Raw genomic sequence first — 21460 nt, 5'->3', positions numbered from 1 at the left:
TACGATGATGAAATAAGAGATAGGAGGTAGGAATCGAGTACCCTTTCAAAGACCTTCTTTAATTAAATCATAAATTGATTTCAAGTGGAATACTAAAATCTGAGAAGAGTAAATGAAAATTTGAGTTTTCTTTCAATTTACAAATAGGATGGTATGTGTTTAATATAATATGGAAGAGAGATTTGAATAATTGAAGTCCTTTTAAATGGTACTCAATTTCCGCTTCTTAATTCGCTTATAAGGTTAGAGGTCGTCTACTTGATATCATCCACGCATCTCTTCCAACCATTAGACGATTCTGATGGAAAGAAAGAAAGAAAGAAAGATAAACCTCCTGCACGGTAGAGAAACTTATAACAATTGAACACCAGTACACAAACCCCAGAACATCCACCAAAGAATCCCACAACCAAAAGCCACATCCCCTCCCCACACCGTCAACCCCAACAACCTCACATCACAATTCCCAACACACTCACATCACAATCCCCAACACACTCACCAACCTCAGCGCAAGCACCTTCCGATTTCCCCTTACCAAAGAATCAAAGAATTCGCGATTCCACAATACGCCCATGACCACATGGAGGTATCGACCGCGTGCAGATTTCCCTGGATGTAGAAATGAGAGTCAGGAGTCCGAGGATACTGGTGCGCATGGTGTGACCGTAGTAGACGGTTTGCGTAGAGGAGAGGAGGCGATGGAGGGGGCATACCCAGGTGAGCAGCGCGGAGCGCGGCCGAGAGAGTCCGTGGAAGAACCCGTCGAGGAATATGGGAGGGAGGTGAGGAGGTAGGGGATGTGGAGGGGGAGATGTGGTTGAGCATTGTGGTAGGGAGGGGGTTGAGGGGTTGGGGTGGTGATGGTGATGGTGAGGAATGGTTTTAAGAGTGAGGGTTGAGGTTTGTAGGGCTTTAATAAATCAAGAACAGGAATTCGACTTCTCTTTATGACTAGGAAATGAGTAATCCCAACTGCTATACCCCGGTATCTCCTGAATGGATACGAGTGAATAGATATGTATATTACGCGAGAAACCAATCAAATATTGAGTTGGCTAGTCCTTACACATAGCCGAAAGATAATTATATAGAAACCGAATCGAGCATCATTAATATCACTTCTTCCCGTTCAAATCATGAATTCATTCCATACGAATAAGATAACAGCATCTAACCTAATCTTACAATCAAATAAGCGAATAAACACCTACCAATACTCACATTCTCTCCCTTGATAAAATTCCTACCTACTGTAACAACACACACACAAATATAATCCCAACATCCCTCATCCAAAATTCCCAGCTATCTACTCCCGAAACTCTATGCCTCTTCGCTTGATCCATACAAAGCCATGAGTAATCTCCAACTAAGCTAATTGTTCTCGAACAGATAGTGATACAATGTTGATACATGAGCATATCTCAAAATTTAGATTGAGAAAAATTAAAAAACAGGTCTACCGTGACCATGCAATCAACTGGTGGATAATATAACTTCGATAAAGCAATAAACTTTATACTCACAATTCGATTTCTCTTCTCATTAAAACCTCTGAAATTTCCTACCATAAATCTACATTCCCTTCATATACCTCACCAATCCTCATCAAACCCCCTTCTCCCTCAAACCATCCCTCACTCCACAAAACAGCACCCACAAATATGTCTCCCACCATCCCAATCGACAATCTCCCCCTCCAAATTTCCCACACCCCAGATCCATAGCCCCTAACCTCCAGCAACAAACAATGCAATGAACCCAGAAACAGAAAACATACCCCCACAAACACACATGGGACATGCTCTCCGTATTCCTCACCCCCCTCCTCCTACCCCTCCTATCCTCCATCAACACGCCCATCATCACAACCGCACACCCTACAACATCCCAAAAATTTGTTAACGGACAAGATTACATCTACAAGTTTCTTTCTCATCTTCACCTATCCATCATTCCCCTCTCCCAACCCAATCTTTCAAACCAACCCCCAAACCCCAGGAGTAATCACCACCTTCCTCTTCGCCTCCACAGCCCCCAATACCTCTTCACACAAACCTCCAACAACCTAGTCGACGCACCTCATCCTCATCTCTCTCTCTCCTCCTCCTCAGCAGCAATATCGTAGACGCTGCCACAATCCCATCCCTCATCGCAGCCCGCACAATCCAAGATCTAGATACAAGCGCCTCTGCATCCTCGCCAACATCATTCTCTGCGATATCATCCCCGTTCCATCGCGACCCCTATCTAAACGGCATTCTATCCATAGCAGCATTAGCTCGACCATCACACCAATAATCAGAGGGATCCTCGCACAGAGCAATTGAAGATGAGTATTTTAGATTAATCTCCCTATATGCACCACAGAAATTCTAATTCTTCCATCCCATCTCCGAGTTAGTTCGGGATCCTCAAAATCCAGAATGCAGAAACACGTTATCGTAAACGCGGTAGATTTTCTCAGGAATGCGATATTCATCCGAGTTTCATTTCTATACTTCTAGACTTCGTAATGAGCGTACGCGATATCCCTAGAAATCATGACAGATAATCGTTCGTTCGTTCCTCTCACTCTCAATTTCCTCGACTGATGCATCTCCCACCTCTGAATCTTCCACCCGGTGATGCACAAACCCCATACCCCTCGCCTCTCCAGCACCGCACATCCGCAAGTTTCCTCCTCATCTTCCTCGAATCATCATCATCACTCCTGCGAACTATTCCCCCCCCTGTCTACTTCCAAGCTCTGAAAAAAGTATCCCGCTCGATTCCGGTATCGACTGTACATATCTACCATCTCCCACTCGCACTAGCTATCATCCCCCTTAACAGACTCGACACAGCCTTTCTATCGAAACCAAATCTCTCCATCCCTCTCCACAGTATCAGATCCGCACTCTACGCATCAAAGCCGAACCTCCAACACTACCCGCAACCTCCAACCTCCAACCGCGGTGTCTGGATCAGATACCAAATCCTCACATCCAGCGCAAGTGTTTAATTTTCCACCTCAACTCTCATCTACACACTTGCGTCATCGCGAGAAGATGTAGCGATTGCCACCGATGCATATTCATCTATGCATTCTTTTGATTTTGTGGGGTTTGAAGAGACGAGTGCGTCGATGGTGGTTAATCCGATTGATGGATGATATTTGTAAATTGTGGATGCTGCGGGCTGCGGAGGCGTGGTTTGGATAATGGATAGACGTATGCATGCGTATTTGAATATAGGGGAATATAGGGACGATTAATGCATTGTCTGCTACAACTTAATCATGAGTAATAGCCGTCTACATAAAAGCTCTCCAGGTAATCTGGCTAATACTCGCCGCCATCTCTTGCTTTGGATTCTTTTGCGTATTTATTTTTAGAAAAGCATGTAGAATTAAGGAAAGAGAAAGGAAATGAATTCGGATTGGTGGAGAAGGGATCTAGAGACATCCGCTAGATCTCATGTATGATATTGATAATGCTCAAACTCCTCTAGCTTAGACATAAAATTTATCACAAAGGTAAAATACCAATCAAACCAAACACAACATGAATCAAAAAATTAGTAATCAAACTCCAAAACAAAACACACTATCCATCCTCCCACCCCCCTCAAAATGACCCAAACCTCAAGGCCACAACCCCCTCTCCCACTCTTGCCCCCTCAACGGATCCCCAAAAACTACACTCAACCCATACCCCCCCCTCCCCGGATTCCCCAACCCATCCTTCCCCGTCCCCGCCGCTCCATCTCTAAAACTCTGGAACCCACCCCCTCCATACCCCCCTACTGGTCCCCCTATCGCACCTGCATCCTTTTCATTTTGATTCTTGACCGCTTCCCCACGATCAAACACAAAATTTTCAGCTTGTGGTATCCATGTTCCGTTTCCCCATACTATATGTCTGCGAAGTGCTATATTCCAGGAATATGATGATTCGAGGGTACCGCCAAAGATGGAAGATTTGAGAAGGACCTCAAAGTCGATTAGAGAGCGTTGGGGTGAAGAGAGAGAGGTATAGATTGCTAGATCTTTGGGATGAAGAGTAAGCAGGTTGGCAGCCGTAGCGACGTGGATATGATATGTAGTGTAACTATGAGCGAGAGAGGTAAAGTGTTTGATATCGGTTTCAGAGGTGCAAGCGAGAAATATTACCCGAAACTTATTGTGCTTGCATGCTTGAAGATAATTTTGAGTTTGCTTCTCTACACTGGTCCAATTGGCTGCTTTTGCGTCTTCGCCTGTTCGAAGATGTGCGCCATAGTACATTTTATCTTGTATTCCTTCACTGGCATTGAATCGAAGATTGTACTTTTGAGACAGTGCGTAAAGGACTGTTGAGGCGAGAGTACGGATTTCTTGATTGGGACGAATTAGTCGTCCAAATTGAGAGACAAAGTCGGGATTATCATACTTCAATGGCCAATGTAGCAATGACTCCTTGATTGTCACACGCATTGGCAGCTTTTCCGAGAACTCAAAATTTATTTCATTGAGCCAGGTCGTAAAATCATTAGCCCATGTGCTAGGTTTGGCAAGGAGAGATTCGAATGGTTCTTCTAATTTCTCTGGGGATAACGAACCCGGATCAAGAGGATGTGGATTTTGAGTGCTAGGAGCCGTATATAAATCATTGATATGTGGAATAAACTTGATTCGAGGGCATGCTCCAGTCAAAGATTCTTTAAAGAAATCAAGGTCGAAAAGGTATGAGAATGGAACGTGCGCAGTATTATCCTTTTCTTTCCTACTTTGTAGGCCGGTATTCAGTTCTGGATCCGGTGTGTTTGGGCTATCATTATGAGGTATCCAAAGTTTAAGTTCTGGGATGACAATTGATGTTGCTTCACAGTTAGCAGACGAACGATTAAGGATGGGAGATCATACCTCCAGCTTCAATGGCATATCGAACACAGTTCAATAGTATATTTCGAATGTTCGCAACTCCTCCAGATGGTGCTTCACATTGGAAAATCAACCCTTCTCTCCATTCCGTGTTGTCGCAGACTTCAACTAAAGTCGAATCATCAAAAGGTCCATCAATATCTGCTCGAAGAGCCTTTTGGACGAAGATTCCTTTCTTCCCCGAGACAGCGATTTGAAGTGTCTCATGATAATCGTGATCTGAAAAGAGATAGAACCCGAATCCGATAGTAACAATGAATATTAAACCAAACTTGAAAAATTGAAATGATTGCTGCGACAGGACCATTTTTGATCATTCGTGATACTTGAAGATGAAATTATAGTAAAGAAAGTACAGAATGAAGTGGACAGAGTAATCGTTAATACGTTGCAATGATATTACCCCTTACGGTATGATAAGACTGAAAAGGAATTTGATGTCTCAAATCAGGTGGACGGTAGCCATGTAAGTGTGGCGCGTATATGAAGCTCGCTCAGCAAACTGATATGGCAATGATTGTCGTATCATTCTGTGATTCTCATAGAATACGACTTGATTCAGAAGAAAAGATATAACATTGAGGCAAAAAGTAAGGTGATGTGGAAGTATATCACGTGTATAATAAAGTCAGGAATTCTTCTCATTTTTTACAAGCTTGACAAGATGTATTGAGGTACTTTGCCAAGGTTTGAGAATGTGGGATAGACGCGATTGTGTGTACACATCACATCGTATACCAAAGTTATTGACCAAGCCCAATGGATCCGAGTCACTCGATTCAGAGAGAAATATGCAAACATGATAGGAAAAGAAGTGTCGACGATATCAGTATCGAGTGTCGCAAAATACCGCATTTTCATGATGCCATTCTCTTCCTCTTCACTCCACCTCGTAAGACTCTACCAGACACTTCTTGGCCCCAAATTCTGACAGGGATGGTATCAAAACCTGGAGCTCTGGAGTTTTGGCATTCCTTCCATCGTAAATCTCTATCTCATCCCGTGTTCTTATTCTTCTTCGAGATGCTTGTTTATTCTTCATGCATGAACCATGAAAACGAGCACACACCGTACAATCCAAAGGGCCGAGACGAATAGGTTTATTCTAGAATGTGATATCGCAATGTCGGTGTAGCTAGCTTCAGCCTTTTCGTTGTATTATTGTCATATCGTGAGAATATGAGGGTTGAAAAATGAAAATGGATGGATGAAATGAAGAGTTGGAGAGCAGAGCTAGAGTTCTCAACCAGAAAAGGAAGTTGGGCCGTAATTTCTCAAAGTAGAAGGAAAAGAAATATCGTAGGTATGCATAAAATTACCTAGCACTTATGCATGTTTGATGTAGTACAGCATATAAGAACAAGGAATGACTTTTCTGTCCAATCGAATTGTTTAAAAGATCCCCAAGAATCGAGAGAACGCGAAATATACGCGTGTGAATATCTGATGAGTAAGCGACGCGTCTTTTTGCACCACGAAAATAGAGAGAAATGAAAGAAAGTGGAATGAGAGGAAAGAAATGAAAAGACAAGGAAAAGAGAGTAAAGTGAAGTGAAATGAAGTGAAATGAAGTGAAGAAAGGAAAAGAAAAGAGTGGAAGAGAGGAAAGAAGTAAAAGAAGAATCATTCGATAGAGTATCTTTAATACTTGAACTCGACCTTGAAATAATCTTACCTAATTCTTACATCATCTCTTGTTAAATACTGGTGTACTCTGATTTCCATTTCTCTTTATATCTTTGATTTAATCCATTCCATTTGATTTCATCTCATCCCATCCCATCTCTACATTTGCGTCTAATCAAGTTGTCTTTAAAGTTCAAACTCAAAAGATTCTCCCGTCTTGTCGTTTTCCTGACATTTGACATTTGGCATTTGACATTTGACATTTGACATTTAACCACTCCATTTCCTTTTATCCCTCTTTATGTGGAGTTACTACCATCTTAGGTACAGTAGGATCATTCACAAATCACAATGTTGGTACGAGCCAAGTCGATAAAGTCCTACTCCGTACCGATCTAGGCAATTCAGATAGGACGATAAGTCACAACCCTTGAAACAAAGCGTTTCTCTTACCTAGATAGTACAAGTAGGTAGAGAAGACGGAAAACATCATATCCATCATATTCATCATATTCATCACATCACATCACATCAACAGTCTCGGAGCATTGGCCAACGCTGTCCCACTCCTTTTTTCAAGACCTGCAGGTCCAAGAACTCCACACGAGCTTTCACCAATTCCTACTGCATACCATACATGGCATCCATATTACATACAGCAAGTACCAGAACATGGTGTTCTTCCTGCGACTCGCTGGATCTCATGCAATGTAACTGCGTGCAGCGTGTCCTGTCCTGTACCTGCTGTAAGTCCTAACTGTCAAAATACCCACTCTTGATGGAGATGAACAACAGATGATGCTGCACCACGCACCATGCCATGAATCCTGGTCAGTGCAGACGAATGTGCTTTGCAGATGGAAGTGTGTGCACCGTGCCAGTATCCAATTCTAGTGATTCTCATCAATCTAGCCATGTCGCTACTGCAACATTGTGGACATTAGCTGCCAACTTCTAAGGACTTCCCCAAAAGAATACGAAAACCAGGGACTTTGCGTAACCTCCCTGGGTATTTCTTGTCGATTCATCTGGATTGGATGTTGGCTGAAGCTATCAAATACCAGAGATGTAGGGAATTGTCGACCGATGAGAGATCTACTTAGCGGTAACTACGAGTCTACGAACCGACGAGGAGAGAATACCTAGTATCTGGTAATAAGTACCGTTACCGTTACCGTGACCGTTACCGCATTCAAAATACATTACTTCTTTACTTATTTTCTATTGCGATACTTCATCACCCTTCACTGATCGCAACTAACACTTGGAGCTTATTTCTTTTCCAAGTATCCGAAAGTGCATTGATGAATTGATTTGTTTTGATCGTCAACTTTGGACCAATGAAAACTCAATATGGGACAAGATTCATTGAGAACCAATCATATTCCCCCATTCGTTGAAATTCTGACGCGCCAAACCTCATTTTGTTTGATCCACTCTCGAGCCACTATCGCCCAATATGGACGCCTGACCCACTTTCTCTCTCTTCGCTTCACTTTCACTTCCACATCGAACCTACACACCCTCACACCCTCACACCCACCATACCATACCATTCATCCATCCATCCATCCATCCATCCATCACCCACCCACCTTTAACTCCTTCCCGCCGCACTTGCCTGGCCTTGCATACCTAATCTTTCCTTACTATCCTATTCTATCCATCTTCACGACACGATCCGACCTCTGAATAGCTTCCTCATTCCTCTACCTTCCTCCCGCACGCCTATCGCCACTTCAATTCTAGTTGATCCGATCAGCAAGACTCTCGAGGAACAATCAACCTCCTTTCTTCGTCTTCGTCTTCGTCTTCGTCCTCATTAAATTCGCCCCTTCACCGAAGCAAGTATCATCGAAATCCCGAATCGCATCGCATTCTATCGCATCACCTCGCACCGTAGGAAATTGAAGAGGAATTAGACACCCGAATCAAGATACTCCCTTGTCTCGGTCTCGGTCTCAACCATCGATTTCGCTCAATTGTCTCTCTTGCGCCTTGAGTACGGTGATCACCATTTCCTATCCGGCAGACGTGCGCCATTTCACAAATACAACATTCATACAACAACACCACATTTGTCCTCCCTCGCGATCTGCGAATTTCACTACAGCACACATTCTTTTATTCCACTACTTCGCTTCTCGCTCGAATTTCTTTTCCTCGTTCTGCTGGTAGAGCAATCGATTATCTGGTACTAATATTTTCACAACGGAATTTCAATCGTGCGACCGCGATAAAATAATCATAATATTTGAAGGGTGAATATACCAGAAAGTCAGTCGCGACGATACGCGCGCAAAAGTCAACAGTCATCTATCGAAGCACGGCCGCAATCAATCAATCTCCACAAAGAATTAATCTCACGATACGCCGGGACCCTCTACAAATTGTCAATCAACTGGTTGAAAGAATCGCCCTACCCACGAATACCGAGTCATAGCTGGGGATTCAGTTCCTGATTCGTTCAAGCCTATCAATTAAATCACACCCTAATCATTGATTCGGTTCTTCAAGATCGTCAACATCAAATTGTTTATGCAGGGCCTCCTTCGCACCAGTCTGCATTCAGAACGAATTTTCCAAAACATCTATTGACAGGATCTGTTGAAGTTGGGAGGTAAATTCAAGCTTCACATTGGCTTGAATATATTCACTTCGCTCGTCCCGAATAAACGAACGATTTTCTTCATTTACCTTTGATCACCCACCAAAACGTTCGTTTCTGGATTCTTTTACAATCCGCCCTCTTTCTCGATCTATTCGACTTTTCCAGCCTTCTCATTACACTGCACATCTCCTGTAATTTGAAAAAGTGCATTGCAACGAGTGAGATTTGCTTCTGGCGTTCTGTACAAGATCGAATTCCCACTTTTTCCATTCTACAATTCAGTCAAATCTGAAAACGTTTCAACTAATTCATCAACACGATGTCACATCACCATGAAAATGGGTCAAATACCCTTCCTCGGGGTTTCCGCTTTCATCATCTTGAAGGAGATCAGCCAACTACACCCGAACCCTTCAATCTTGTTGGATCGGAGGGTCCACCTTCTCCACCCCGTCCAAATCGTTTAAAGGTCAGACGACGAAATGTGTCGAACTTGCAAGCACCAACTGAACATTTTCTCGCTTCTGTTGCAGCTGCAGATATCCCTATCCCTACAATCGAGGAGCCACAAATAGCTCCCCACGTATCGTCAGATTGCGATATGCCAGACCGAGACCCACTTTCCATCAGTACATCTTTCTTGGCCCCGCACACATACAATACAAGATTCTCATCTCCTCCGAAAACTCCAATACCTACTTTAGCCATGGAAGAAACAAACCTTCAACGTCCCGATTGGAGAATGGGACTCTCGTCGCCAAGTGAGCTTGATATTGAACGACCAACATCTGCCGCATCGTTACGCTCTGAAGATTCATTTTACAGCGAAGGCCATCTCTCAAGGTACTCGGAAGATGGTAGTTGTACAAGTCCCGAGTCCGATTGCGCCGATCCATTCTCATTTCCATCATATTCAAAAGCCAAGGGCAAGAAGCTACACAACGAAGCCACCAAACCCAATGATACCGTTCTCAACGCAAACCTCCGTCACAAAACTCGAAAGGATGCACCGTGGACTTCAGCAATGAGTTCTCATTTGTGGTCGGTCTATCTCCTCTATCTCCAAGATCCAGTCGTGACACCTTTTCGAATTGGAGCTTGCGCTGTGCCCCCGGAAGGTGTATGCCATCGTGTTGCTCGACAAGCAAAAAAGAGTTGGAAGGGACCTAGAGGAATTCACAGTGCCAAAACTTCCAATCATCCATCACGTGCGGCGCCTTCTGAACGCGACCAGCTTGCAACCCCAATTGGGGATCGACAACGAACATACACACAGTGGCCCCACACAAGCTCAGCTACTCGCGCACATCTTCGCGAACTTTGCAAGACAAAAGATACCAGCGCAGTTCAACGACATATGCACCTTCAATCTAGAAATTCTACTCCTTTTACACAACATAACCCTCGTTCACGATTCAGAACTCCCGAGCCGCAAGTTTCTGTTCCAAAGACTTTCAATACTAAAGATATCTCAATATCGTTAACGACAAGTACATCCGAAACCATGCAACCAAATGGACCTTTAGCTCAACTAGCCACTTCCCAAGAATCTTCCATTGCTAGACCGCGCAGATCAATGTGTCAACCTAGAGGCTGGGTTAGATCTCGTACCACAAATCTGAGCTTGGACGACTCGAGAACTCGAAGTCTCGGGTCACCATTCATGGCTCGGACGTATGGACCTAGCTCGACCATGGATGGGGCATTTGATGAACCTCGGCCTTCAGCTTTTCGCGTTCATTCTGATACGATCTCAGGTCCAGGACCTGCACCTCGTCTTAGGTCACCTCTTCACTTTGATCCTCCTCGTCCTTCAAACAACAAGGAGCACAAAAGGCGGGTTCAAAATCATTTTGAAAATTTAAATTCAGGTGGAGCTATTTTGAAGCCAAATAGCATGAATGAGCAGATATATGGTATGCCTCTCTCGGGAAACCAACAGCGACGAGTACGGACTCGAGCATTCACCATCGGTGATGATCTTTTCAGAACCCGCATGCCAGGATTGTTTCAACCTCTTCCAATAGGATCAGAAAAGACGGGTCTTGTTCCCGATATTAGTCCGTCGCCAAGATCCCAGCCAAGGTTACTTCCATCGGCCACATTCGATGCTCCACGTTTACGATCGCCTTTTATGGAGAAACCAAGTAATACATTTCCTAGAAGAGCTGCTCATCACCAAAAGACACCTGTTCGCCACTCTGGAATAGTGACCATGCATAAACCACGTCACTCGATAGATTCTTCTGATTTTGATGAAAGGCCTTCACTGCAATCAAGACTTACTCGACTTGATACCAGGCTTGCTGAAATTAGAGAAAAGGAAAATGGCAGTCGAAATTGAGATAGTCCATGTATTGCTGTATAATAGACGATCGATCATTGTTCCATCGCCATCTGGGATACATTTATTTCTTTGTCTTGCATATTTGCGCTTCTCTGGCCATGATATCCATGAATTATGCGCTGCTGCATAAGGCGCAATTTGGAGTTTCTTCAATTCAAATTCTCAGCTTTCGCTCATCGAGCCCCGCCTTGATGATGGCAATTATACTCTTCGTTGAGGCTATATAGCTTCTTGTTTTAATCGGCATTATTTCCTTGTATTATAACTTGCTCTACTTTCCGGGATTGAGATGAACGGCACGTTGGGAAATGATTGTAACGATTTTACGAAATATGGTTGGAAGGGGAATATGATATTTTATTTGCCTTTTATAATATTGAGCAAATGGTTTTTCTTTTTCTTTTTACAATCCTACTTATGGTGGATGTGTGGTACTTACTGGATATGGATATTGTATTCGGGAATCGATGCTGTGCATATGAGGAAAGGGAAATGGTATGGTTTTAAGGGGGTTTATGTAGATACGGGATGGGAACGGATGGATAGGATGGGAAAAAAAATCAATATCATACAATTACTTCTTTAAATTGGTCGTTTGAGTTGGTGTGACGTGATACTTATAGTGATTTCGATAGTAAGCAGAGCGGAGTAAAGTGTTGGGGACTTTGTGTGTATGGGAAGTGGCTGTTCAGATGGGTGATTTGGAGCTAAGCTGTTGGCGAGGGGGGAAGAGGGGGGGCTTTGTTATCGATTATTTCAAGGATTTGTTTATTCATTGTTCAAATTTCTTATATAAGCATTACTATTGATTTTCAAATTGGCGTCTCAATTGTTTTTTGTTTATGTAAAGAACGTTTTTCTTTTTCATCGTTTGAATTATCATGTGAATTATCATGTGAATAATCGTCCAAAATCGCAAGACATGAATCAATTAATCAGAGCATTAACTCCAGCGTCCATACCACTCTCCTTCTCATTCACATCCACATCCACATCCACATCCACATCTCAAAAACGCATCCCCTCAAAAAACTCCTCTCCTCTCCTCTCTACACCATCCTCCACAACCCCCACAACCCCATCCACACCCCCATCCACACCCCCATCCCCAAAACCACCAAAACAAAAATCTCTCGCACTCCTCTCCCCCATCTGCCAATCCTCGCCTGTTCTTCCCGCAGCGCGATAATCTCGCGTTGTTGTTCTGCGCTTGTGAATTCGAGATCTCGGAGTTGTGAAGAGAGGTGGGAGATTTGTTGATGTTGGATTTGGGTACGGAGGGTTTGTTGATGGGTTTGGTGCTGGATTTGTTGCTGGAGTGTGTCGATGCGAGGGGCGGCGATGAGGATCCAGGTTGTGAGGAGGGCGAGGATGGCGAGGGGGTGGTAGGTTGGTGGGGGGAGTTGGGGGGGAAGTTGGGGGGGAAGTTGAGGTTGTAGTTGGGGGGAGGGGGGTGGGGTGGGAGGGAGGTCGGACATCTTTGGGGTGTGAGTGTGTGTGGGGACTTACTTGATACTTGTATGGTTGAGGTAGTTACTCTCTTTTGTGTGTTGTTGTAGAGAATATCTTTGCAGCCAGGCAGGTAGGTAGGTAAGAAAGTAAAGCTCAATCTATGTCTATGTGTCCGTGGATATACTGAGAGAAGGAAGAAGAAAAATATTAAGAGAGCGGGGATGTATGGTATGGGTTATATATCTCCAGATTGGGATTGTTTACTGTATGTTTGGGGGTTTGATGATGGTACAAAAATATACTGTTGGGGAATTGGAATTGGAAGTGCGGCGGAATAGGGAGAGAATAGGGGGGTTGGATTGTAGTATTGTTTTTTTACAGTGTTGGATTCGGTTGTTTTGGATTTGGGGGTAAGTTATTACCTGGTACTTGGGCGTCATGCCAGAAGTGCTTAACTACAGTGGAATAGTATACAATCCAATCATGAAGTTACAGCTCGTTTGGGAAAAACATTAAGATCGTAAGAACCATTACCCTTCTGCAATCCTCGCTTCCAAGCAGGCCTATCATAAACTCTCTTCAACCACTCATCCAGTCTAGGAAATTCCCTTTCTAGATCGACCCAGTTCCTATGCTTTACGAAGCTCATTGGAAACTCCATCATAATATCAGCCCTACCAGGATTCTTCCCCATGAAATACCCACCTTCCGGTGCATTTTTTAGTTCTTCGTCCAAGATAGTTAGAATCTCCCTCAACTCGGGACCATCAAACCAATCTACAACTCCATTCCTAATGAAATCTAGATCAATAAAAAGGACGAAAGAAACCGATCGCACGAAAGTCGTAAGATTGAAACAAGTAAGAATCTCATCTCTAACCCAATCACCGCTAATTAAGCCAAACTTATCCTCGGTGTCAAACTTGCGAAGAAGATATGTGCATATAGCATCGCTTTCGGGAATATATCGGTTGCCATCCGCGGCACCAGTTGTCAGAACTGGGGCCTTTCCATATGGGCCGAGGGCTTTGAGGGATTCGGGAGCGCGGAAAGGGGCAATAGGATCATCGGCAGGTTTGCGGAAGTGGTAGATGACATTGTATTCAATACCCAGCTCTTCAAGAAGCCAGAGGATACGTTGAGATTGGGAGTGCTAGTTTCGTTGGTTATTTATCATCAGATTTGGAGGGGCGAACTTACATCTAAGTGATGGAGAGTTGGCTTATTGTCTGCCATCTTGTTTGACTGAGGGGGTAGGTAAATTAAGCTGAGGTTAATCGAAGATGCTGTTCACTAAGTATTGAAGAGATGAGGGATTCGACGAATATATCAGAAATCTACAGATTACTTTCTGCAACTTCTACGCCATCGAAGTATAGAAATGGAATGATTAACGCAATAAGAACGCCACGAGATGCTTTGCGCAAGCATATCCCGCTCGCGCCTCTTCAATAACAAGAACTTCTTACATTTCTTTTAGCTATGTGTCCACACGAATGCGTCCTGAAATTGTGTGAGAACTCAAGGAACTCGAATTCCAGAGTCACAACATAATCTTCATGTAACGTGAGCATTTATCGCATTCTTGTTCACTAATATGATTGTTGATTTATGGGGGCATGATTGTCGTGTACGGATGAAGGGGGAAGTCATGGATTTTGAAAATAGGCGGTGGTGGCCCAGGCTGAAGCACGTGGAACTTCACGGGCCTTCTCACCATCACATCCGGATTCTTGTTTCAAAATTTGTACTCTAACACACACAACATTCGTGGTCTATAAAACAGCGACACTCTTCATCTACCTACACAAGTTCGAAAAAGAGTATCGTTGATCAAAGCTCTAGAACACTTATTAGAACACCAGTACTACACTTGAGATTCCAGCTACACTGACGCCTTCCACAACACTTGGGTAGCTTGCGAACTTGCTTCGACATCCAACTCCAAAGACTTGCTTCTTCTCTGATGTCTGAAAAGATCGGAATTCTTATCACTTAAGGAAGCTTCATTACTCTTCGCCAGTATGCTAATTGGGTCAAACTCTGGGGCTATACCTGTCCTGCTGAAATTTTTCCCCGTCAGGCTTGATTAAGCTCTGATGAAATATCACCATCAAGTTTCTTCTTTCACGAGGCAAAGGATGGGGTATGTTAGTTGGCTGATACTTATTAGTCGTATCAAATTTAATGTCAGATGTCTCTAAAATCAATCGTGGTGTTTGTATCGGCGACGATATTCTTACCGGGTACTCAGATCTGCACGGCTTGTATCTTGGATGAAAATGATTTTAGCATTGATAGTATACTTCCGTCGGCACTCGACCAGATATTGTTTTGATCAGACCAGCTATATTCCTTGGCAATACCATCATTTCGCTACCTACCTAGTTCTGGCGGTCTAGCTAAGTCACGTATTGACCTGTATCCATTCTTGATTGACCTTTCAATATTCCGACAAGCACGATTTTACCTTGCTCGAGCGAGAATTAACACACACACACGCACAGTTCGTACAGAGACACGAATAGATCATTTCCGACTTTGCTTACAGCACAATAGACCAAGTCGTTTGTGCATATCGCCTGTCTCTCCAGTCCCCCACAGCTTTCGAACCTATCAACCGGCAGAATGCTCAATTTCGATCGGCACTCAATGAATCTTTCAAGGACGTCTTATACCTACTTCCCGGTCTTTCAAATGCTTTTGGTGGCAGATTCTTCCATCAAGGTGGTCATGAAAGTTGCATGGTGAGAAGCCCCATACGGGCGTTAAGGCTACTACTCCATCATGTAATGCTCTCCTGAGAGCAACAGAGTCGTCCTCCAAGCCATCGATGCGTTTTTTCATGTCCCAGTACCGTGGCCAAAGCTCTGGAGGACAACGATCTAGTTCATAATTGAAGCTATAGCATGCCAGCTTTCTCAAGCCACAATTCTTTGGGGTATGCTTATAGATGCCAGCGATGTCTTCCTTCGTCAATAAGGCTCGATTTAACTCCAGAGCTCTCACTACATAGTCTGCTATGAGATTCATCAAATCTTCCACACACAATCTGCTCGCCAGCAAATAGAGCCCTCCCCAATTGAACCCCGTTTCGATCCGAACGACTGGACGATCATGCTGCGTGCGTTCACCCATTTTTTTGCCATCAGGATAAATTGACCATGGAGGCAAGTGCCCATTAGACGCCCACCACATCAAATCGTGGAAAGCCTCGAAGTCACCACTGGGAAAAGTAACGGAATTCGATGCTGCTTCTTGGGATGTTCCATTAAAGAAGTTTTCGAAGTATTGAATTTTCTCGCAGAGAATCTTTCTGTAAACTCGGATCACTAATCTTTCCGGGCCGATATAGATCTTGACAATTTCTTTTTCTGGGCTCCCATCTTCCTCATCGTCACATGGGCAGTGAAGGGGTTTGAAATTGTCCCGCCGCTCGTCTTCCTTATGTTCAACAGGGCAGTGGAGAACTAAGCCAGCTTTTTCTGATGGCGTCTCGAAGTCGCAGATAACTGCAGCCATTTGCTTACTCTCCTTCGAGCGCTTTTGGTATTTCCAAGGTTCAGCACGTTCGTCCCATACAACACCCATCGAACCTTCATCTTGCAGATCGTCTCTCCATCGCTCAAGTTGAGACCGCCAATGTTCTAATCCTATGGTTACTGACTGCTTCTTGTAATTGAAAGTTACAAATTTTTTCAATATCGGCTCCTTTCGTGTCCGGTTTTTGTTGCTGCTTGTTGATTCCTTGTATGAATTTTTGACTTCCTCTTCTGTGATCACGTATTTAATTTGATGACTGGCTCCTGTACTTCTGTTTGTCGGTGTCTGCGTTTCTTCGACATCTTCATCTGTCTCTTCGCAATCTTCATTATACTTGAAGTGACTCCAATGCTGGCACATTGGATCTTTTTGGGTCCTGGGGATCTTCTCGGTTGCAGCGAGCTTATCATCTCCATGCGCTTCGATTGCAGATTCTTTCTCCGGATCTTTCGTCACAAAGCTGTCTGGACTATGACTGTTTGGCGCAACTCCTTCCTCATTTTTCTTCGATGGCGCCATTGTCAATATCTGATTGCGTCAGAATTTTTGAAAACCAGAGCATGACCTTGTCTCCAGAGAGGCGCATCCTCTCTAAGGCATAGAGAAACTTTGAAGTTCTTGGGGATTTGCTTTTGTATGATGATTAAAAAACGGTTGCCACATACCTGTTTAATGTCTCCTGACTATCTTGACAGCGCAGAAATCACGATAGACCTTAAGAAGTAGTTCTTTGCTGCAAAGACTAGTAGCTGCAGGTTTATTTTTTGGTAGAAAAGTTCAATTTGATATTGAAGATGAGTGCCAAATACTGTAGCTCTAGATTCTCTTCTTGAAAAGATTGATTCAAACTTGATCATGAGAGTTGAATGCCAAAGTTGCAATTTGTTTTTGATTCAAGTATTCAAATTGGTATCTGAAGTCGCATCGACTCTTTAATAAGGTTGGTAATGGATGGAAACAAAGTTCCTTGATCTTCGATAGTGAGTTGTGTAACAGGTTGAGTTGTGGGTCGGGCCTCGGACAGTAAAGGGACAGGCCACATTTGGCTAGTGTGATATATTGTTAGATTGTTAATGAGTCTTTTATCATGATTGATAAAGGTTCTTGAATGTATATTACAGCGTACCTAGACTTACACCCAGGGTCATTCACTGTCGACCGAATATGGTATAGTGATTATATAGTAATGATTAAAGTTCAGGCTCTACAGTAGGTAGGGCTCTCGCTTTATATAAACATTCAAGAGATTGTTAAATTAGCAAGTGGGATACGACCAATACAAATAGGTATGCATCATTGACCTTGTCTCTCTACACAGATAGCTTTCTAGCAACAGAGACAAACAGGGGTGATTTACCAGTGGACTACAACGTCTTGGATCGATCAAGTGTCAATATGCTTGTCTATCATTATTGTCATCTTGCTTTGCTTTGGTAATTGACAACTTGCCACAAACCAATGCAGAATTGACTGTTCTTTATTGTTTGTTGGCTTGCTAGAAAGAGATTGTAAAAACATTCATCAGACAACGATTGTATGTTCAAGTTTTTTGAACTTGGAAAAATGCTTATATTGACTAAAATCTAATGATGACTAGTAATTGATTGAGTGGCCTTGCAGGTATGGCTAATGACAACCTTTCGACTTGTCTTGACTACAACAAACATACTTTGAAACTTTCCAAGTTCTATTTTTTTTTTCTTTCTATTTTTGACTTCCCTTGCTTCTCTTCCTAAACCACCCAACACCTAAGTCTTAACACAAAGCGCCTGTCCCACACTCAAATTCGCACAACCAGCATCAATCTCGGTATTTAAACTCCTCAAGGTTTCCAACGTGATCCCATTCTTCGCATCAACAATATCGCATGTATCTCCCATTGAGACAATGAAGAATGTAGTGCAATTTGCAGCGGTTCCAGGGAACACGGTACCCGTGGTGTTGGTGGTTGGATCGGTCACAGTAGCGGTTATGGTGGTGGTGTTGGCAGAACTGGTGGTGTTTGCTTGGGGGGTATCCGTGATGGAAAAGGAGGTTAGATCGCGGGCCTCGGCAGCGGGCGCGGTGGTGTTTGTTGCGCTACCAGGGGCTGGAGGAGCTGGACCGCCAGCTGGGGGAGCGGGGGGAGCTGGCTTTGTGGTGTTGGCTGCATCAGCGGGCGGGGCTGGACCACCGGCAGGAGGAGTAGGCGGGGCTGGCATTGTGCCGTTGCCTTTTGCAGCTGGAGCTGGTGGAGCTGGACCACCGGCGGGAGGGGCTGGCGGGGCTGGCATTGTGCCGTTGCCTTTTGCAGCTGGAGCTGGTGGAGCTGGACCACCTGCTGGAGGAGCAGGGGGTGCAGGCATCGTAACATTGGCTGCATCAGCGGGTGCGAGGGGAGCAGGAGCACCGGATGGAGGCGCCGGAGGAGCAGCCATTGTAGTATTGGCAGCGTTAGGATCAGCGATTGCTATTATACTATTTACGATATTAATTCCATCGTCGATAAATACGAATTCAAGGTAAAGCTAGGTAATGAATGCTTACTCTCTCGTCTCCAACTGAATAGGAGAGGCGTGGATAGCCGTTGCCAAGACGGCGAGTGTAAGAGCGGTAAATGAATATTGCATTTTGAAGTTTTGGTTTGGATATCGTTGGGTATATGAGACGAACTAATCTTGTTTGATAATATGAAGAGAAGAAATACCAGTAAATCTAAGGAATGAGGATGAAATATCAAATTTCAATTTTAATATATTAAGGAGAGTAATTCAGCAGGACTAGCCGCGAAAAAGGGAGTAATTAGTAAAGAGTGTATTAGAAAGTTTGGTTCGAGTTTATATAAATATCGGATGTGGTTTGCGAGAAGCTTATATACATATGTAGGAGAGATGCTGTTTAAGTGTAGATTCTCAAACAGTGCCAGAGATAGAGATGTTTGAAGGTTTGAAGGTTTTATATAGGCTTCACGATCAGTGCTCAGCCACGCTAAATCATGCCGTGATTGTGTGAGATGGGATTTTTACCGGAGAATTAACAGAGTGGTATACTTCAGACGGTTCTGAAATCGGCCAAGGGATTTGCGCACAAGTCATGGTAGGGCGAATGAGGTAAATTGAGGTGAGGTGAGGTAGAGATAGTTTGGAGCAGTAGTCGCACTGCCTTCATTCTGAAATTGAGAGCTTTTATCTGGAAAGCTTGTTTTGGAAAGGGGGGTTAGCGGGTTCTTTGATGGATGCACAGACTGGAGGGGAAGCTACAGCTATGAAATAAATGTATCGAGGGAGATGTAGACGATTCGAAGGGAGAGCTGTGTATGGCACATAAGAGGAATTCTAAATTGGATATGAAAGACGCCCCTCTTGAATGATCATCAAAGTAAGTAAATGTTAGCACAATCTATCAGCATACCCAAGGATCCCGTTCGTGAACTTTCTTGTTGTCAGACCCTCTTTCTCTTCCTCCTCTGTTTCAACCCATCTTTCCAATTCGGAACATCGGCAAAAATACAAATATAATTCCATCAGAACATCAGGTCTACAATGTCCGAAGATCTGATGGCACATGATGGCATGTATCAAATCATGCTTAAATTGAGCACTGCTTCAAATCTCTCGCCAAGGCTCACCCAGAGTGTGGTTTCATCTTCTGGATAGAGATTATGCTATGTGAAACATGTGATAAGACTCATTCTCGCTGTGATTGTTTGAGATGGGAAAAGTTTGATAGGTTGGTATGATTCATTGATGAATCGAATAGCTTAGAGGAGATTGGAGGGGGACATTGTATGCTGATTGCTGTGTCTCAACTTCGTCGTCAGATTGAGGTGATGTTGTTGTGGTTGTTGGATCGTGATAGGTTGATTGGGTCATGTGATGAGATCTAGATTTTCGAGGTCTCAGAGCTATCCATGTACGGCGTGGCAACGAAAAAGAAATAAAACGATGTGTGGGGGATCTTCAAATGAATGCATCTAGAATGAATGCAAGAGAATCCGTTCCGGATTTCCCGTACAGAGTTTATACCAACGCCATGCAAACCAAAACCAATAATTAAATGTCACCATTCTCATCCCTCGTGCTGCCGAGTCTTCGCCGTTCAAAAATCGGCTGGAGGGTCTGATAGAAAGCTTAAAAATGCGCATGGTCGGATTCGTCTGGCTGCATCCGACAGTTGTTCAGATAATTTCTTGGAATGACATTCTTTTGATGATTGTTACGTGATAGGATACTATCTACATATGAATATGAGACAATTGATGCTCAGCGCCCTCGAACCATCAGCACCCTCAAGCCACCGGTTCGAAGTATAGGTTGAAACGTAGCATTCAGCGAGAAGTAACCGTTTCTTTTCATAAAGGGAAGCTTCCGAGCTTTACGAGGGTTCATGGCATGGGTAGACATGGATCAAAGAGGTACGCCCCCAAACAATCTATATCGTTGTCAATATACCAAAACATGTAGTGTAACCACCAGGCATGATTTCCCATTGCAGTTTCCTCCAGGCTTCGTGACGGTTTTGGTGTACTTGTACGTTCGGACGGCCAGTCCAGTGTCCTGACGGGCAATCGTACCATAGGTATGAATCAATAGGAAGCTCGAGATGTTGTGTTTCCAACAGAACCAAACTCGCGGGTCTAAACAGCCTTATTGACTCCTATCAGGGTTCAGGATGCTAGCACGGTAATTGTCCCTTGTAGAACGGGGCCTATAGAAAATGAGTTCTTCGGTAAGATAATATCTCCACCCTGAAAGAACCTTAAAGGGGCAGATCGATGGATACGGGATGAAACTTCGGGGAAACATTGAAAGAGGGGGTCCGTAAAAGGGAGCTTCACCGCCACTAACTTGATAATAAGTCGGTTACCCTACTTTCGGGCCAACAGGGTTTTGGGCCACCCTTTCACACCAAAAATCACTTTTTAGGCCTATTAATATCTCTATCAATATATAATATAATTCAATGAAAATTTGTATATATATAATTTAGATCGATT

General features: G+C 43.7%; 7 protein-coding genes across 7 annotated transcripts; 1 reads left to right on the top strand and 6 right to left on the bottom strand.

Annotated features, from left to right (window-relative positions):
• Window positions 1–3628: 3628 nt before the first annotated feature.
• On the bottom strand, window positions 3629–6473 carry EAE98_000244 (uncharacterized protein; the record flags this gene model as incomplete). Its single annotated transcript, XM_038947862.1, has 2 exons — window positions 4889–6473; window positions 3629–4845 (listed from the first exon to the last, which is right to left on the bottom strand). Exons 1-2 carry the CDS (start codon window positions 5211–5213, stop codon window positions 3629–3631), a joined length of 1542 nt encoding a protein of 513 aa, XP_038815539.1. The 5' UTR covers window positions 5214–6473.
• A 2989-nt stretch (window positions 6474–9462) lies between these two features.
• EAE98_000243 (uncharacterized protein) lies at window positions 9463–11487 on the top strand (the record flags this gene model as incomplete). Its single annotated transcript, XM_038947861.1, has 1 exon — window positions 9463–11487. One exon carries the CDS (start codon window positions 9463–9465, stop codon window positions 11485–11487), a length of 2025 nt encoding a protein of 674 aa, XP_038815538.1.
• A 1052-nt stretch (window positions 11488–12539) lies between these two features.
• EAE98_000242 (uncharacterized protein) lies at window positions 12540–12968 on the bottom strand (the record flags this gene model as incomplete). The annotated part of the gene is made up of 1 exon (XM_038947860.1): window positions 12540–12968. The coding sequence occupies one exon, from the start codon at window positions 12966–12968 to the stop codon at window positions 12540–12542; it is 429 nt and encodes a 142-aa protein (XP_038815537.1).
• Window positions 12969–13423: 455 nt separating this feature from the next.
• Window positions 13424–14178, bottom strand: EAE98_000241 (uncharacterized protein; the record flags this gene model as incomplete). The annotated part of the gene is made up of 2 exons (XM_038947859.1): window positions 13424–14095; window positions 14143–14178. 2 exons carry the CDS (start codon window positions 14176–14178, stop codon window positions 13424–13426), a joined length of 708 nt encoding a protein of 235 aa, XP_038815536.1.
• A 1425-nt stretch (window positions 14179–15603) lies between these two features.
• Window positions 15604–17004, bottom strand: EAE98_000240 (uncharacterized protein; the record flags this gene model as incomplete). Its single annotated transcript, XM_038947858.1, has 1 exon — window positions 15604–17004. The coding sequence occupies one exon, from the start codon at window positions 17002–17004 to the stop codon at window positions 15604–15606; it is 1401 nt and encodes a 466-aa protein (XP_038815535.1).
• Window positions 17005–18045: 1041 nt separating this feature from the next.
• EAE98_000239 (uncharacterized protein) lies at window positions 18046–19094 on the bottom strand (the record flags this gene model as incomplete). The annotated part of the gene is made up of 2 exons (XM_038947857.1): window positions 18046–18942; window positions 19012–19094. 2 exons carry the CDS (start codon window positions 19092–19094, stop codon window positions 18234–18236), a joined length of 792 nt encoding a protein of 263 aa, XP_038815534.1. The 3' UTR covers window positions 18046–18233.
• Window positions 19095–19515: 421 nt separating this feature from the next.
• Window positions 19516–20388, bottom strand: EAE98_000238 (uncharacterized protein; the record flags this gene model as incomplete). The annotated part of the gene is made up of 2 exons (XM_038947856.1): window positions 19876–20388; window positions 19516–19633 (listed from the first exon to the last, which is right to left on the bottom strand). The coding sequence occupies exons 1-2, from the start codon at window positions 20028–20030 to the stop codon at window positions 19516–19518; spliced, it is 273 nt and encodes a 90-aa protein (XP_038815533.1). The 5' UTR covers window positions 20031–20388.
• Window positions 20389–21460: the final 1072 nt, after the last annotated feature.

Source organism: Botrytis deweyae (assembly GCF_014898535.1).
Source record: "Botrytis deweyae strain B1 chromosome Unknown BDEW_001, whole genome shotgun sequence".
NCBI lineage: Eukaryota > Fungi > Ascomycota > Leotiomycetes > Helotiales > Sclerotiniaceae > Botrytis > Botrytis deweyae.
This window is presented reverse-complemented; position numbering and strand designations above follow the sequence as displayed.